Consider the following 17,039-nt stretch of genomic DNA (forward strand, 5'->3'; position numbering starts at 1 on the left):
GGACAAATAGCTTAAAAACTATTGTGGTATTGAATATGTAATTATGCACTTTATCTCTTATTAAGTTGCTTGTTGTGCGATAACCATGTTTACTGGGGAACGCCATCAACTCATTGTTGAATTTCATGTGAGTTGCTATGCATGTTCGTCTTGTCCGAAGTAAGGGCGATCTACACCGAGTTGAATGGTTTGAGCATGCATATTGTGAGAGAAGAACATTGGGCCGCTAACTAAAGCCATGTTCCATGGTGGAAGTTTCAGTTTTGGACAAACATCCTCAAATCTCTAATGAGAAAAGAATTAATTGTTGTTGAATGCTTAAAGCATTAAAAGAGGAGTCCATTATCTGTTGTCTATGTTGTCCCGGTATGGATGTCTAAGTTGAGAATAATCAAAAGCGAGAAATCCAAATGCGAGCTTTCTCCTTAGACCTTTGTACAAGGCGGCATAGAGGTACCCCTTTGTGATACTTGGTTAAAGCATATGTATTGCGGTGATAATCCAGGTAGTCCAAGCTAATTAGGACAAGGTGCGAGCACTATTAGTACACTATGCATGAGGCTTGCAACTTATAAGATATAATTTACATGATGCATATGCTTTATTACTACCGTTGACAAAATTGTTTCATGTTTTCAAAATCAAAGCTCTAGCACAAATATAGCAATCGATGCTTTTCCTCTATGAGGACCATTCTTTTTACTTTTATGTTGAGTCAGTTCACCTATTTCTCTCCACCTCAAGAAGCAAACACTTGTGTGAAGCTGTGCATTGATTCTTACATACTTGCTTATTGCACTTATTATATTACTCTATGTTGACAATATCCATGAGATATACATGTTACAAGTTGAAAGCAACCGCTGAAACTTAATCTTCTTTTGTGTTGCTTCAATACCTTTACTTCGAATTATTGCTTTATGAGTTAACTCTTATGCAAGACTTATTGATGCTTGTCTTGAAATGCTATTCATGAAAAGTCTTTGCTATATGATTCAGTTGTTTACTCATGTCATACACATTGTTTTGATCGCTGCATTCTCTACATATGCTTTACAAATAGTATGATCAAGTTTATGATGGCATGTCACTCCAGAAATTATCTTTGTTATCGTTTTACCTGCTCGGGACGAGCAGTAACTAAGCTTGGGGATGCTGATACGTCTCCAACGTATCGATAATTTCTTGTGTTCTATGCCACATTATTGATGTTATCTACATGTTTTATGCACACTTTATATCATATTCGTGCATTTTCCGGAACTAACCTATTAACAAGATGCCGAAGTGCCGATTCTGTTGTTTTCTGCTGTTTTTGGTTTCAGAAATCCTAGTAAAGAAATATTCTCGGAATTGGATGAAATAAAAGCCCGGAGGCCTATTTTCTCACGAAGCTTCCGGAAGTCCGAAGGAGAGACGAAGAGGGGCCACGGGGCGCCAAACCCTAGGGCGGCGCGGCCCCCCTTGGCCGCGCCGGCCTGTGGTGTGGGCCCCCGTGCCGCCTCTTGACCTGCCCTTCCGCCTACAAATAGCCTCCGTGACGAAACCCCCGATACCGAGAGCCACGATACGGAAAACATCACCGAGACGCCGTCGCCGCCGATCCCATCTCGGGGGATCCTGGAGATCGCCTCCGCACCCCGCCGGAGAGGGGATTCATCTCCCGGAGGACTCTACACCGCCATGGTCGCCTCCGGAGTGATGAGTGAGTAGTCTACCCCTGGACTATGGGTCCATAGCAGTAGCTAGATGGTTGTCTTCTCCCCATTGTGCTATCATTGTCGGATCTTGTGAGCTGCCTATCATGATCAAGATCATCTATATGTAATTCTATATGTTGCGTTTGTTGGGATCCGATGAATAGAGAATACTTGTTATGTTGATTATCAAAGTTATGCTTATGTGTTGTTTATGATCTTGCATGCTCTCCGTTATTAGTAGATGCTGCGGCCAAGTAGATGCTTTTAACTCCAAGAGGGAGTACTTATGCTCGATAGTGGGTTCATGCCCGCATTGACACCTGGGACGATGACGAAAGTTCTAAGGTTGTGTTGTGCTCGTTGCCACTAGGGATAAAACATTGATGCTATGTCTAAGGATGTAGTTGTTGATTACATTACGCACCATACTTAATGCAATTGTCCGTTGTTTTGCAACTTAATGCTTGGAGGGGTTCGGATGATAACCTCGAAGGTGGACTTTTTAGGCATAGATGCAGTTGGATGGCGGTCTATGTACTTTGTCGTAATGCCCAATTAAATCTCACTATACTCATCATGATATGTATGTGCATTGTCATGCTCTCTTTATTTGTCAATTGCCCAACCGTAATTTGTTCACCCAACATGCTGTTCGTCTTATGGGAGAGACACCTCTAGTGAACTGTGGACCCCGGTCCAATTCTCTTTACTCGAAATACAATCTCATCGCAATACTTGTTTCTACTGTTTTCTCTCGCAAACAATCATCTTCCACACAATACGGTTAATCCTTTGTTACAGCAAGCCGGTGAGATTGACAACCTCATCTGTTTCGTTGGGGCAAAGTAGCTTGGTTGTGTTGTGCAGGTTCACGTTGGCGCCGGAATCTGCGGTGTTGCGCCGCACTACATCCCGCCGCCATCAACCTTCAACGTGCTTCTTGGCTCCTCCTGGTTCGATAAACCTTGGTTTCTTTCTGAGGGAAAACTTGCTGCTGTGCGCATCATACCTTCCTCTTGGGGTTGCCCAACGAACGTGTGAAATACACGCCATCATCGGCCCTTGAATTAGCATACTCATCTGTATGTACTTCCTCTTCATGCACAGCCAGGGCGGGAGGTTGTAGATCCATACAAACACGGGCCATGTGCTATGTGTGCTGCTCTGGTTTCCGAACGGATTGAATCCGTCCGTGCTTGCACCCAACCCGATGTTTCGGGATCCGCCCCAAAACTTCCGAATTCATTGTCTAATGCTTTCCACCGGCTTGCATCCGAAGGGTGCGTCAGCACTCGGGTGCTCAATCCGCTCTTTATCATTCAACACCGCCTCCTTTCTTTCTGCGTGCCGCGCATGAGCTTTGCTTCCTTGCGGTCCGCGTAGAACCGTTGAAGCCGGGGGGCGAGCGGGAAGTACCACACAACTTTCCGAGGAGCTTTCTTCTTCCCTATCTTGTACCGTTCAGCTTCACACACAGGACATTTGGTCTTTTCCATGTGCTCCTTGCGATACATGATACAGTCGTTGATGCAGGCGTGATACTTTTCGTGGGGTAAGTCGAGAGGGCACGTGATTCTCTTGGCCTCGGCTAGACTACCAGGACACGTGTTCCCGGCAGGAAGGAGATCTTTCACGTATTCCGGGATGTCGTCGACGCTTGTGTCCGTCCATCCGTGTTTCACCTTCATCCGCAGCACATCGAGAGCTACTCTCAAGCGAGACTCCCCCAACCCGCGACCTGAGTCGTACAACGGAGTATTCGAGTCTATCTCGAGTTGCTCAAGCTTTGATTTCCGCTTGGCGCCTTTCGTCTTTTCGAGAAGCAGATCTTGAAGATGAGGGTCCCGCACGACTGAAGCTAGCGGCACCTCTTCGTCGTCGTCAAGGTTATTGTCGTCGTCAAGGTTATTGTCGTCGTCAAGGTTATCGTCATTTGCGACAAACTCTTCATCGTCATCGTATCATGATGCCCTCCTTCTTGCCGGCCATTTTTACCAACTGCCGCCGTCGCCCCATTGACCTCCGCGCCATCATCACTCATCCATTGAGTGTGTCCATGCATGAAACCATTAGTGAGCAGGTGCCCCTGCAATTTGCCCGAATACGGGTCAAACCATTTCCCTCGTTTGCATCCGCGGCACGGACACAATACCTCCGTGCGGTTATTTTCATACATGTCGATGATCGCGTGTTTCGGATATCTCATCACGATGCTTTCACTCATCTCGATAACCATTATCGCCTGCATGGTAAGATTACATAATTCATTAGAACCATGCATCCGTCGGTAGTTTTCACGGAAAATTTCGGCATGACCTTCCTACACGGTAGGACATAGGAGCGCCGTAAATGTGCCGAAACGGAAACTTGAAGAATCAACATTTCGGTGCAACGTTGGCAACTCATTTTCAACGCCAACACACACACAAGCACAAGCACAACATATATATATATGCCACACACGAGAGCTTTTCTTCAAATGTCGAACATACATTGATTACATTCCTTAATTTGTTCATTAATCACCTATTTGTTTGATATATTCGTCGATAAGATCGAGACGACGCGCCGCGACAATGGCGTATGGAAGCCGACTTTCTAGATCTAGATCTAGATTGAGCGGTCAATGCGGGATAGTAGATCTAGATCTACATAGGGGGATGTGGGAGATGCATGTAGGAAGGGAAGATTTGCTCAAAAAATATGATTTTGTTTGGTCAAATTGGTGAAATTGGGGATAGAAATGGGCAAAAATGAGCTGGGTTGGGAGAAGGCTCGGGTTTGTGTGGAGAAGTGGAGTGTAGTGAGTGTGTGAGTGAGTGTGCTGGTTGGTGGCTGAAATAACTCCCAGGTTATTGCCGGCGCACCTGGACCACGGTGCGCCGGCAACATATACCCCTTTCGGCTATATCACCCCCGGGCCAGGCCCAAGAATCATTGCCGGCGCACCGGCCCAGGGTGCGCCGGCAATAGCAAATTTTCCACCGGCGCACCACTGGGCCGGTGCGCCGGCAATGATTCTTGGGCCTGGCCCGAATCGGCCGGGGCCATGCCAGGAAATATCGCCGGCGAGCCTTTACCAGAGGTGCGCCAGCAGTAGTGCTTCATCGCCGGCGCGTCTGAAATGTGGTGCGCCGGCAATACTTTTCACCGGCGCATGTCCAAGGTGGTGCGCCGGCACCACTTGCCTCCACCTATAGGCTTTTCCCTAGTAGTGGAAGGTGGACTTTTTAGGCATAGATGCAGTTGGATGGCGGTCTATGTACTTTGTCGTAGTGCCTAATTAAATCTCACTATATTTATCATGACATGTATGTGCATTGTTATGCCCTCTCTATTTGTCAATTGCCCGACTGTAATTTGTTCACCCAACATGCTTTTATCTTATGGGAGAGACACCTCTAGTGAACTGTGGACCCCGGTCCATTCTTTTATACTTGAAATACAAATCTGCTACAATACTTGTTCTTTACTCGTTTTCTTGCAAACAATCATCTTCCACACAATACGGTTAATCCTTTGTTACAGCAAGCCGGTGAGATTGACAACCTCACTGTTTCGTTGGGGCAAAGTACTTTGGTTGTGTTGTGCGGGTTCCACGTTGGCGCCGGAATCTCCGGTGTTGCGCCGCACTACATCCCGCCGCCATCAACCTTCAACGTGCTTCTTGACTCCTACTGGTTCGATTAAACCTTGGTTTCTTACTGAGGGAAACTTGCCGCTGTGCGCATCACACCTTCCTCTTGGGGTTCCCAACGGACGTGTCAATTACACGCATAACTCCTCTCATCTTCCATATAGGTAGATAAGCCCACATTATTGATGAGGAACAAGAAGTCATCAAGCAGCCCTGCATTACGCAAAGAGTCGTAGCATGGAAAGGATGAAGCATTAGGACCTCCATTATCCTCTTCAACTTCGAAGCTCGGTGCGATGATATCCTCATTATAGGATCGTCTAATTCGAGTGGCTGCCCTTGAGGGCCTCCCCGTGCTTGTCGTCTCTCTTTCGAACACTTCTCCAAAAGTATGGTTATGCATCTTCTTTTTCTGAAATTTTTCAACAAACATTATAAAAGTTGATTTGGAGACATATAAATGAGGGAAACTACTATAGGAACTTGGTAGAGTACTAAACATGCATCAAAACTAATTTTTACAACTTAGAACAAGCATGCAAGCTCACTTAACATGTTACCTACAGCAGCAAAACACTCAAGATATACTTAACCAAACAAAATTCTATTTGGATAATCGGAGGAGTCACATACCGGAGAGCAAATGTGCCAAATTTCAGACAGAAATCTGGGCTAAGCAAAGAGATCGAAGAATCCTGAGCTCTTGAGCAAAATCGCGAGTGAGAGAAAGTTGGTACGAGTTTTTCCGGGAGAGAGAGTAGAATGGGAGGAAGAGATGACTTAGTGGGGCAAGGAGGGGCCCACACCACAGGGTGGCGCGCCCCCCTCCTTGGCCGCGCCGGCTCATGGGGGGCAGCCCTGGGGTGCCCCACTGGTCAGCCCCAGGCACTCCCAGGTTGCACTTCGAAAAATAAGACCAACGGTATAATTTTTTTAAATTTTTGGGTGTTAAAATTATTATTACAGGGCAGAAAAAGATTTTCAAACCTCTAAACAACTAAAGCATCTTGCAAAACAAGTAGTGATACAGCAAGTAAAACAAGTGGAGGAAGAAAGAAATGTTGTTTAGCTCCTCTATGCATATAAAATGTACTTGTTAACAAGGTTGATCAAATCTTGCCACCAAATAAATTTTACGTGACATAAGAAGAAATAAACCTCAAATCAATCATGTTACCTTGTATTGAATTGATATGGATCCAATCATAATATTTTGATATCCTTCTTTAGGCTCATATATAGGACAATCAATCCTCTTGGGAAAATAAACAGTATGCTTCTTATCATCAACATTGAAAGTAACTTTTCCTTTATTGCAATCAATAACAGCCCCTGCAGTGTTAAGAAAAGTTCTTCCAAGAATAATAGACATATTATCATTTTCAGGCATTTCAAACACAACAAAATCAGTTAATATTAAGCAATTATTAGTAACTTGAATAGGAACATCCTCACATATACCAACAGGAATAGCAGTAGATTTATCAGCCATTTGCAAAGATATATCAGTTGGTATCAACTTATCCAATAGAGTCTCTTATAAAGAAAAAAAAGGCATAACACTAACACCTGCTCCCAAATCACATAGAGCAGTTCTAACATAATTATTCTTGATGGAACAAGAAATAGTCGGTATAACTGGGTCGCCCAGCTTCTTTGGAACTTTGCCATTGAAAGAGTAATTAGCAAGCATAGTGGAAATCTCCTCATTAGGAATTTTCCTTTTGTTAGAGACAATATCTTTCATATACTTTGAATAAGGAGGCAATTTAATAGCATCAGTCAAAGGGATTTGCAAGAACAAAGGTTTCATCCAATCAAAAAATTTATTATAGTGTTCTTCTTCCTTTGATTTTAGTTTCTTAGCAGGAAAAGGCATTTGCTTTTGAACCCAAGGTTCCCTTTCATTACCATGTCTCTTAGCAATAAAATCTTCTTTAGTATACTTTTTATTTTTAGCATGCTTTTCAGGTTCATCTTCAACCTCTTCTTTATCAGAAGCATCATTCTTATCATTATCTTTATCATGTTCATTACCACTTTCAGTTTCAGCATCAGAAATAGAAATACTATTAGGATCATTAACAGACTTAGAGGATTCTACAACAGTTTTATATTTCTTCTTCTTTTTCTTAGAAGGGGCACTAGTTTCAGTTCGTTGAGAATCTTGTTCAACTCTTTTGGGATGCCCCTCAGGATATACAGGATCCTGAGTAGAAACACCACCTCTAGTTGTTACTTCATAAGCATGTTTTTCTTTAGAACTATTTTTTAACAAGTCATTTTGCACTTTAGTGAGTTGATCAATTTAAGTTTTGAACCATATGAAAATGTTTAACAAGCATCTTAACATCATTGGAGGTTCTCTCCACAATATCATGCAATTTACTAATAGCGTGAGAATTTTCCATTAAATGATTCTCTACTCTCATATTAAAATTATCTTGCTTAACAATATAATTATCAAACTCATCTAAACAGTGAGCAGGAGGTTTTGAGTACGGAATATCTTCCCTACTAAAGCGTTGAAGAGAATGTACCTCAATCATGGACGAAGGGGGAGTTATCTTACATAAATCTTCTATGGGAGGTAAATTCTTCACATCTTCAGATTTAATACCTTTCTCCTTAAGAGATTTCTTGTCTTCCCTCATATCTTCATCATTTAATTCAATCAAACCCCTCTTCTTCAATATTGGTGTTGGAGTTGGTTCAGGTGTAGTCCAATCATCATGATTTCGGCCTATTCTAGCCAATAATTCTTCAGCTTCGTCTGGAGTTCTTTTCCTGAAAACACAACCAACACAACTATCCAGGTATGCCCTCGACTCAATGGTTAGTCCACTATAAAATATATCAAGTAAATCATGCTTTTCCAGATCATGTCCAGGCCGAGCTCTGATAAGAGAGCAAAACCTTGCGCAAGCTTCAGGCAATTTCTCTCCATCTTCCTGGTCAAAACTATAAATTTTCTGCAAAGCAATATGTTGAGCACTAGCAGGAAAGTATTTCCGAAAGAAAACATCAAGCAAACCACTTGGACTATCAATAGAATCAGGAGGCAAACTATTATACCAAGTTTTAGCATCATCCTTTAATGAGAAAGGAAATTTTTTAGCAACAAAATAAGTACGCTTCTTGGTATCATCAGAAAACAAGCTACTCAGAGTAGACAGCTCAATCATGTGTTCTACAGTACTTTCTTTTTCAGTACCACAAAAAGGTGTTTTCTCAACAATAGATATATGAGATAAATCAAGGAAAAAATCATAATCCTTATCCTTAATGTTTATAGGAGATGTGGCAAATTTAGGATCAGGAGACAGTTTATATCTAACAGCACGTTGTGCAAGAAGCTTTTTAATATTACTTGCATCAGTAGTAGCATTGCATTTATTAATAAAATCATCATCAAGTTCCACATAATCTTCATCAAGATCATCACTAGAGTATTCAACAGACTCAGGTGAATTAACAGGTGTAACAATATTTTCATTAGGAATTTCAGTATTTTCAATTTGTCTAGACCTAGCAATTATAGCATCTAGAAAAGATCCTAACGAACCACTATCATCAAGCACAGCAGAAGCATCATTAAGATTATAAGAAGAATTTTCAGATTCAGCAGAAGTACCAGCATGTGAAGCTTGTGGTGGTGAAACAAGTTGACTTATCACAGATGGTGAATCAAGAGCAGCAGAGGTACTCAGAGTTGTACCTTTTCTTGTAGTGGATGGTAATATGGCGACTTTAGTATCGCGAGGTTTACCCATGATGGAGAATTTGCAGCGAACAATATCAATCCAAGTGAACTTGCAAATAAAGCTATGCTCCCCGATTTATTGATTCGACAAGTATAGGGGATCGCAACAGTCTTCGAGGGAAGAAAAACCCAATTTATTGATTCGACACAAGGGGAGCCAAAGAATATTTGTAAGCCTTAACAGCGGAGTTGTCAATTCAGTTGCACTGGAAACGAGACTTGCTCGCAAGAGTTTATCGATAGCAACAGTTTTATAGCGATAGCGATAGTGAAATATCAGCAGCATTGTAACAAAGACATCGGTAGTGATTATAGTAAACAACGGGATTAAAATACCGTAGGCACGGGGATGGATGAACGGGCGCCGCATGGATGAGAGAACTCATGTAACAATCAAGGTAGGGCATTTGCGAGATAGTAATAAAACGAGTATCCAAGTACTAAACAACCATAGGCATGTGTTCCATATATAGTCGTACGTGCTCGCAATGAGAAACTTGCACAACATCTTTTGTCCTACCAGCCGGTGGCAGCCGGGCCTCTAGGGAATCTATCGGTAATTAAGGTACTCCTTTTAATAGAGCACCGGAGCAAAGCATTAACACTCCGTGAACACATGTGATCCTCATATCACCGCCTTCCACTCCGGTTGTCCCAATTTCTGTCACTTTGGGCCCTCGGGTTCCGGACAGCAATATGTGTATACAACTTGCAGGTAAGATCATAAAGAAATGAATATCATCATGAATTGATAACATGTTCAGATCTGAGATCATGGCACTCGGGCCCTAGTGACAAGCATTAAGCATAACAAGTTGCAACAATATCATAAAAGTACCAATTACGGATACTAGGCACTATGCCCTAACAATCTTATGCTATTACATGACCAATCTCATCCAATCCCTACCATCCCCTTCAGCCTACAGTGGGGGAATTACTCACACATGGATGGGGGAAGTATGGCTGGTTGATGGAGAGGCGTCGGTGGTGATGATGGCGATGATCTCCTCCAATTCCCCATCCCGGCGGAGTGCCAGAACGGAGTTTCTGGTCCCGAGACGGAGTTTCGCGATGGCGGCGGAGTTCTGGATGTCTTATCGCAATTTCGTCTAACCCCCGTGCGTTTTTAGGTTGAAACCCTTAAGTAGACCATAGGCCGGCGCGGCCCAGGGGCCCACCGCGCCGCCTTGTGGGGTGGGCGCCTCGTGGCCCCCCTCCTTCTGGTCTTCTGGCTCCGTTAATCTTCTGTGAAAATAGGCCCATTGGAATTAATCCCGGGGATTTTCCTGAAAGTTGAGTTTCTGCACAAAAACAAGACACCAGGGCAATTCTGCTGAAAACAACATTAGTACGTGTTAGTTGTATCCAAAATACACAAATTAGAGGCAAAACAATAGCAAAAGTGTTCGGGAAAGTAGATACGTTTTGGACGTATCAAGCTCCCGCAACCTGGGATTAAAACACCAAAATCGGGACACAAATAGCTGTAGCACCGTCACCAGCGGTGACAGACCAATATGGGATCACATTTGGAAGGCAAAGGTCCAGCCAAAGATTCGCGTGTTCAGTTGGAGAGTCGCCACTGATACTTTGGCGACAAGGAAGAACAAGAGGAGGAGAACGCTGGAGGTCGACGACTGTTGTGTAATATGTGGCACAGAAGTCGAGGACGCCCACCACGCCACTGTCCGGTGCACCAAGGCTAGGGCGCTAAGAAATGCAATGCGGAAGGTATGGACTTTACCTGATGAAGAGTCCTTCAGGTTCACTGGACCAGACTGGTTACAGATCCTCCTTGGCAAGGTTGACGAAGACATGAAAGCCAAGACACTTATGGTTCAGTGGCGAGCATGGCACCTCCGGAACGACATCATCCATGAGCAGGGACGCGAGTCGATCGCTCAATCTGTGGTGTTTCTTCAGTCCTACTCCATCGAACAATCGCCCAGGTTGACACCTTCTCTCGACGTCAAGGGGAAATCTCCCATGTTCGCGGAGGAAGGCCAGCCCGCCCAGGCGCCTGTCCCACAGGCCAAGAAACCTTGGTATGCGCCTCCCGAGGGTTGGATCAAGGTGAATACCGACGCCTCTTTCTGAGGTAGTGGCATACCTGCGGGTGCCGGGGCTGTTGCCAGAGACCATAATGGCAAGGTTGTCATTGCTTCTTGTTTCCCCATCGCACGTTGTAGCGATGCCGACGAAGCGGAAGCCAAGTAGCCCTTCTTGGGGTCAAACTAATGGCGGGCATGGGCCACCAGAAGATCATCCTGGAACTAGATAGTGCAGTTGTGGTTGCTGCCCTCCGATCTGGGGATGATGACAGATCAAAATATTGGGCAACTATTGATGAAACAAAGAAGATTTTGAAGGAGTCGTATGCCTTCTCCATCAAGCACGAAAGAAGAGAGAGCAATAGGGTAGCTGATTTTCTAGCTAAGTTGGTCAGAACAGCGGGCAGCTGCGTCTGGACTAGCTCCTTGCCTGACCCATTACAGGGTATTGTATCACAGGACGCTTCTACGACCGTCACCAGTTAATATAAAGCTCTCTTTACTAAAAAAAGAATATGTAGATATAGATATATGGATATATATAGATATAGATATAGGATAAATACTTCATACTCTTGGGTGTTACTACTCCCATGTCTCGTATATAACCATACAAAAGTATATATGATACTTTATCGGTTTGAGTATGTTTGTATATTGTATCTAAGATACTCCAAACCAAATTTGGTGAAAAACATTTCAATGAGCCCATGGTTTGCATTATATATCCGAAATACATTCATATTTACACATAAAGAAAGAGTGTACGTAAAAAATGTCATACTACCTACAAAGTAGTATATACTCTTATATACTTCATACTACATGTATATACTCTTCGATATGATAGATACTATCTAGATTGGGTAAAACACACGGGAGAGTAACTACACCCGGGTGTAGTATGAATATGTCCGATATAGGATAAATAAATAAATAAATATACATATATAGTATAAAATATGTGGATATAGATATATATATATATATATATATATATATATATATATATATATATAGATATATACAGATACAGATACAGATACAGATATAGATATAGATGTAGATACAGACATGGACATAGATATAGATATATATATTGATATAAATATAGATATATAAGATAGATACATATATAGATTTAGATATAGAGATAGATTTTGTAATATGGATATAAATAAATATATATAATATATCTATAGATACGGATATAGATATAGATATAGATTTCGAGGCTGGGCTGTCCCATTTTAAAAAATAGATATAGATTTCTGTAATATGTAGTCTGGACATTTCCTGGAAGTTTCCGTGCCCGGTGATCTGTGTTGCCCTTTCGGTATGAAAAAACCCCGACCCACTAGAGTTGCCCTCTATGGGGGTAGCGGGAGGATTGATTTCCGTAAGCTAGACTAGTTATAATCAAAAACACTTTCTCTGGTAAACAAAAAAGTAATGGATTCAGGCATGTCTTAAATCCAACTTCTAAAACTTTAGTCATTGATATTGTTTTACATATTTAGATTTGGATCTTGATATTAGTGTGTAATACTTTTTGGGACGTATTTTTGAGAATACTACAATCCTGTACATAGTATGTTGATCATTTTATACGCATTTTTGCAATACGATCTAGGACTCAAAGTTGTATTTTGAAACCTGTTTTATTGTCAAAAGCAGTGAGGTTTTTCCTCGCGTACTCTATGGAGCATTATATTGTACCTCATTTTCAATGAATCAGGCTTTGTTTTGGAAATTCAAACTATGTAAAGTTTAGCCAGATTTTTAAATAGATTATTAACATCTACAATACAAAATAAAATTATGAGATAAATCATAAATGTATTTTTCATACGATATCTATATGATACTGCTATATAATACTATGATACTGCTATATAATACCATTCATTGTAGAGATAGTATCATCAATATTTTTATTACATGCATGATATATATGATAAAAAATGTCTACTTGCACACGCAACCGAACCATAAACATCATACGCACACACGGCTATAAATAGGTCCAAGTCACAGCTGCAAATCTCCATTCTCCAGCACAGCAGCAAGCCAGCAGCCAATAAGAAAAGAACAGCAACGACACCAGCCATGGCGTCCTCTCGCGTCCTCCAACAGATCGCTCTTCTTCTCCTGGTAGCTGCCGCTGCCACCCACGCGGCCACCATCACCGTCGTGAACAAGTGCTCATACACAGTCTGGCCTGCCGCGCTCCCGGGCGGCGGCGTGCGGCTCGACCCGGGCCAGACGTGGCCTCTCACCATGCCGGCCGGCGCCGCGGCCGCCAGGGTATGGCCGCGCACGGGGTGCACCTTCAACGGCAGCGGGGTTGGCCGCTGCATCACCGGCGACTGCGCCGGCAAGCTGGCCTGCGCCGTCTCCGGCGAGCAGCCGACAACAATTGCAGAATACACTCTGGGGAAGGACGGGGCCCCGGACTTCTTCGACCTGTCCCTCGTCGACGGGTTCAACGTGCCGATGAGGTTCCAGCCCCTAGACGGCGCTCCGTGCCGTTCCGCCAGCTGCGCCGTGGACATCACGAAGGAGTGCCTGCCGGAGCTGCGGGTCGCCGGAGGGTGCGCCAGCTCCTGCGGCAAGCTGGGCGGCGACACCTACTGCTGCAGGGGCCAGTTCGCGGTCAACTGCCCGCCGACCTACTACTCGATGTTCTTCAAGAGGAAGTGCCCCGAAGCATACAGCTACGCCAAGGACGACCAAACCAGCACATTCACCTGCCCGACCGGAACCAACTACCAGATCGTGCTCTGCCCTTAGATAGATGATACCGATAAACAAGTTAGCATGTAGTCCTATGCAAGGTAGCATCGATCATTTGTATTGTATGTGATGTGCAACATAGCATGCACATGGCTGTATCTCGATCAGTAAACGCAAAGTAGCATCTGTGATTCTCAGAGAAATTCACATTGGACCTCGGGGTACATGCATGGAGCCTTTTATTTTGTCAAAATTTTAAAACTTGATTTTGAAGTTTCAAAAAAATGTGGGGAAAAATATGGACATAGATAATGCTGTACTATGTACTAACTAACATATAAAATCTCAACCCGAAACTTTATAGTTTTAGCTGAACAAAAATGACAAAATCGGACTGATTTTGGAGGTTTTAAAATTTGAACTGTTCACTAGTTAAGATTTCAGATTTTGTCATTTTTGTGTAGCCCAAAATGCTGTGTATTTTGATTTGAGATTTTATTTTTTTCCTGTTGGTAGATTACAGTATTTCCTAAATCTAAATTTCTTGCTCATATTTTTCAAAACTTTGAAACCCTGTTTTTAAGTTGTTCATAAAAGGGGCTACATGGAGCCAATGCTCCAGAACGCTCCACACTCGTTTTTTTGATTGTGTTTTTAGTTTCTCGCAATATTATGGTTCTCCCTCCATGAATCGGTGAAATGGATGGTTGTTCGTAATTTTAGCGAAGTCGTTGTTTCTTTGCCACTTCACTCCATTAGGACTGAATAACCTATCATCTGTTTGACTAGTTTTATCACACGTGGATCTCACCTCGCTTTTTTGTTAATTTTGACCTTTAGCCCTACTAGAGAGACCCACCACGACAAAAGTAGAAAGCTAGCATCCATACTCTATTCCTTCCGCCGCCATTCTTCCGTCACTCACCGTAGTGCAACTCTCTAGGACTTACCATAGATTAACGTCCTCCACAGAGGACGTATCGGGACTCTTGTGCCCTCCCTCCTGGGACGTTTGTCTTGTTCTCTGTCATGTTCTAGCGGCAGGAAATGATGTGTGCATGAGCGATGTTCGTCACCGAACGCCTTCAACAGTTGATGTGAAGCGGATTTGGGTGCGGATATGGATCATGCACGTATGGAGATTGTGGGTGTGGCGGCACGCAGTCAGTGCTCGCAGGAGTAAAGATTTGCAGCTCTGGAGCCCCATGAATGTCCACAAGAATTCATGTCCATAGCTCTCCTGACCTAACTCTAGCTTGGTGGTGCCGCCTTTGGGGGACGTCGTTCACAGCCGCGTCCCTAAAAGGCGCCCCCAAAAATAATTTTCAACAAAACAAAATAAATATCGTCGTGTTTGCAAAAGGAGTAGTTCCTGCCATAGTCGTCGCGGTCGAGGTTCTAGCCATAGTGGTCACGATCAATATTATAAACCTTGATACAAATAAAGCCTAGAAGAACAGGTCGGGGTTGTTTACAACGTCGACAGTGCCTCTTCAATCGGCTAAGGCTTGTCCATCATGACGTCCTTATGTCGGTGTCGATGTACTTGTCGCTAGCGATGTCATCACTGGTCTACTCGTCAATGTCGACGCTTACACCGTCACGGATGTAGCTATTGAAGCCGCTATTGACGCTGATGCAGCTGTCGATGTTGATGCTGATGTAGGAGTCGCTGCTATTTGATAAGATATTTCTTTCAAGATCATGTCGCGGTAGAACATGAGCGCCTCCAACACATGGGGATACATTCCCTTCGTGTCGACGGTAAATATCATGAAGTCCTCTTTCCGTTTCTTCATGGCTATGCTCTCCTTTTCGATCAAGATCTTCTATTCTTGCTTCAGCAGCAACACCTTCCACCTCTCGTCGATCATCGTGCCGCACATGAGCAGGTTTTCGGAAACATCAGCGAGGCACTTGTTAATTGACGTTTGGACCCTGTGGGCTATCATTTTTTCAAGTGTGATGACCTTGGTCGCCTTTTCACCGGTACGGCGTTCCGCCGAGGTTGCGAGCGGCGCTTCCAGATCAATGATGCCATGTTTGTCCTTCACCAATTGTATGTGCGTCAACCTCCACTTCTAACTCTCCTTCAGCTTGGTGTAGCAATGCAACACGATGAACTATTTGTCATCGTTTTTTCGACTAGTACAAGGCAAGAGCCTTGTCCAAGAAATTGCAAAGACATCAATGCAGAGCTGCTAACGACACGGTCCCGAGGCGACGGCGTGGACACCAACCTAGGTACACGGCCGACAGACAACTTCTTTAGCTACGGCCCCTTCTCTCTAGTTAGTCGCTCCCCGCCTCTTCCACTCACCTCCCTTTACTAGGGTTTCCCGGACGCTGTCGGCGTCCACCTCCCTTCCTCCGTTCTTGTTCAGATTTGGAGGAGGATGTGTCTGTGTTGGCTCTTAAGCTTTTGATATGCTCAACTATTCCCTTCCATCGTGATTTGGTTCTCAAACATGTTTAGAATAATTGTTGCCATACAAATTTATCATGTCTAATATTAGGAGTTCAACGGTAAATTGATATATCTCAGTATGCTTAGGAGTTCTGTCAGATCTCATCATTTTAATCTTTGTTCTCTAGTGGGCCCTACATTGCAGCCACTTTTTTGTACTGATTATGATCAACTGTTTTACGATTTTCTCACTGTTTTGAGATTTCTGTCACTTAATGCATGAGGAAGCCCCACAAATTGCTACTGCGGTTCTTATTCATGCTCGTCTAGCATTCAAATTTTTTTTTGACTAGTGATGAACCGGTGAAAATGAGGAAAATTTGACTTTGTTCATGCTAGTCGATGCTTACTTGTGGCTATGCATCATCATGTGAGATTAGATTTTATGGTTGATGATTGAAATGATAATATGGGTATGTAACACTTCTTTTCTGCACTTCCTTATTTCTAACATGATCCGATCAGCACATGGTTCTTTCAACTTCAATCCATTAAGTGCTATTGGTTTGATGTGTTTTCTCTAAACAACTAGCATGATATGATGTCTCTAAACAATTAGCTATTGTCTACTGTCACACCGCTTGGTACCAATATCGTTTCTAGGCAAACGGAATTGTGTAGTAGTGAGGATGATGTTTGTAGTATTAAAATCCAGAAATAATATCACAGAGAAGTTTAATAA

General features: G+C 43.2%; 1 protein-coding gene across 1 annotated transcript; it reads left to right on the forward strand.

The window, feature by feature from the left end:
- Positions 1 to 13,263: 13,263 nt before the first annotated feature.
- LOC124657812 (pathogenesis-related 5 protein Cup a 3-like) lies at positions 13,264 to 13,947 on the forward strand. The gene has a single exon (XM_047196311.1). It carries the CDS (start codon positions 13,264 to 13,266, stop codon positions 13,945 to 13,947), a length of 684 nt encoding a protein of 227 aa, XP_047052267.1.
- The last annotated feature ends 3,092 nt before the right edge of the window (positions 13,948 to 17,039 follow it).

Source organism: Lolium rigidum, chromosome 5, assembly GCF_022539505.1.
Source record: "Lolium rigidum isolate FL_2022 chromosome 5, APGP_CSIRO_Lrig_0.1, whole genome shotgun sequence".
NCBI classification, from domain to species: domain Eukaryota; kingdom Viridiplantae; phylum Streptophyta; class Magnoliopsida; order Poales; family Poaceae; genus Lolium; species Lolium rigidum.

Coding starts and splice junctions, on each gene's coding strand:
- LOC124657812 (XM_047196311.1), top strand. CDS start 13,264: ATGGCGTCCTCTCGCGTCCTCCAACAGATCGCTCTTCTTCTCCTGGTA.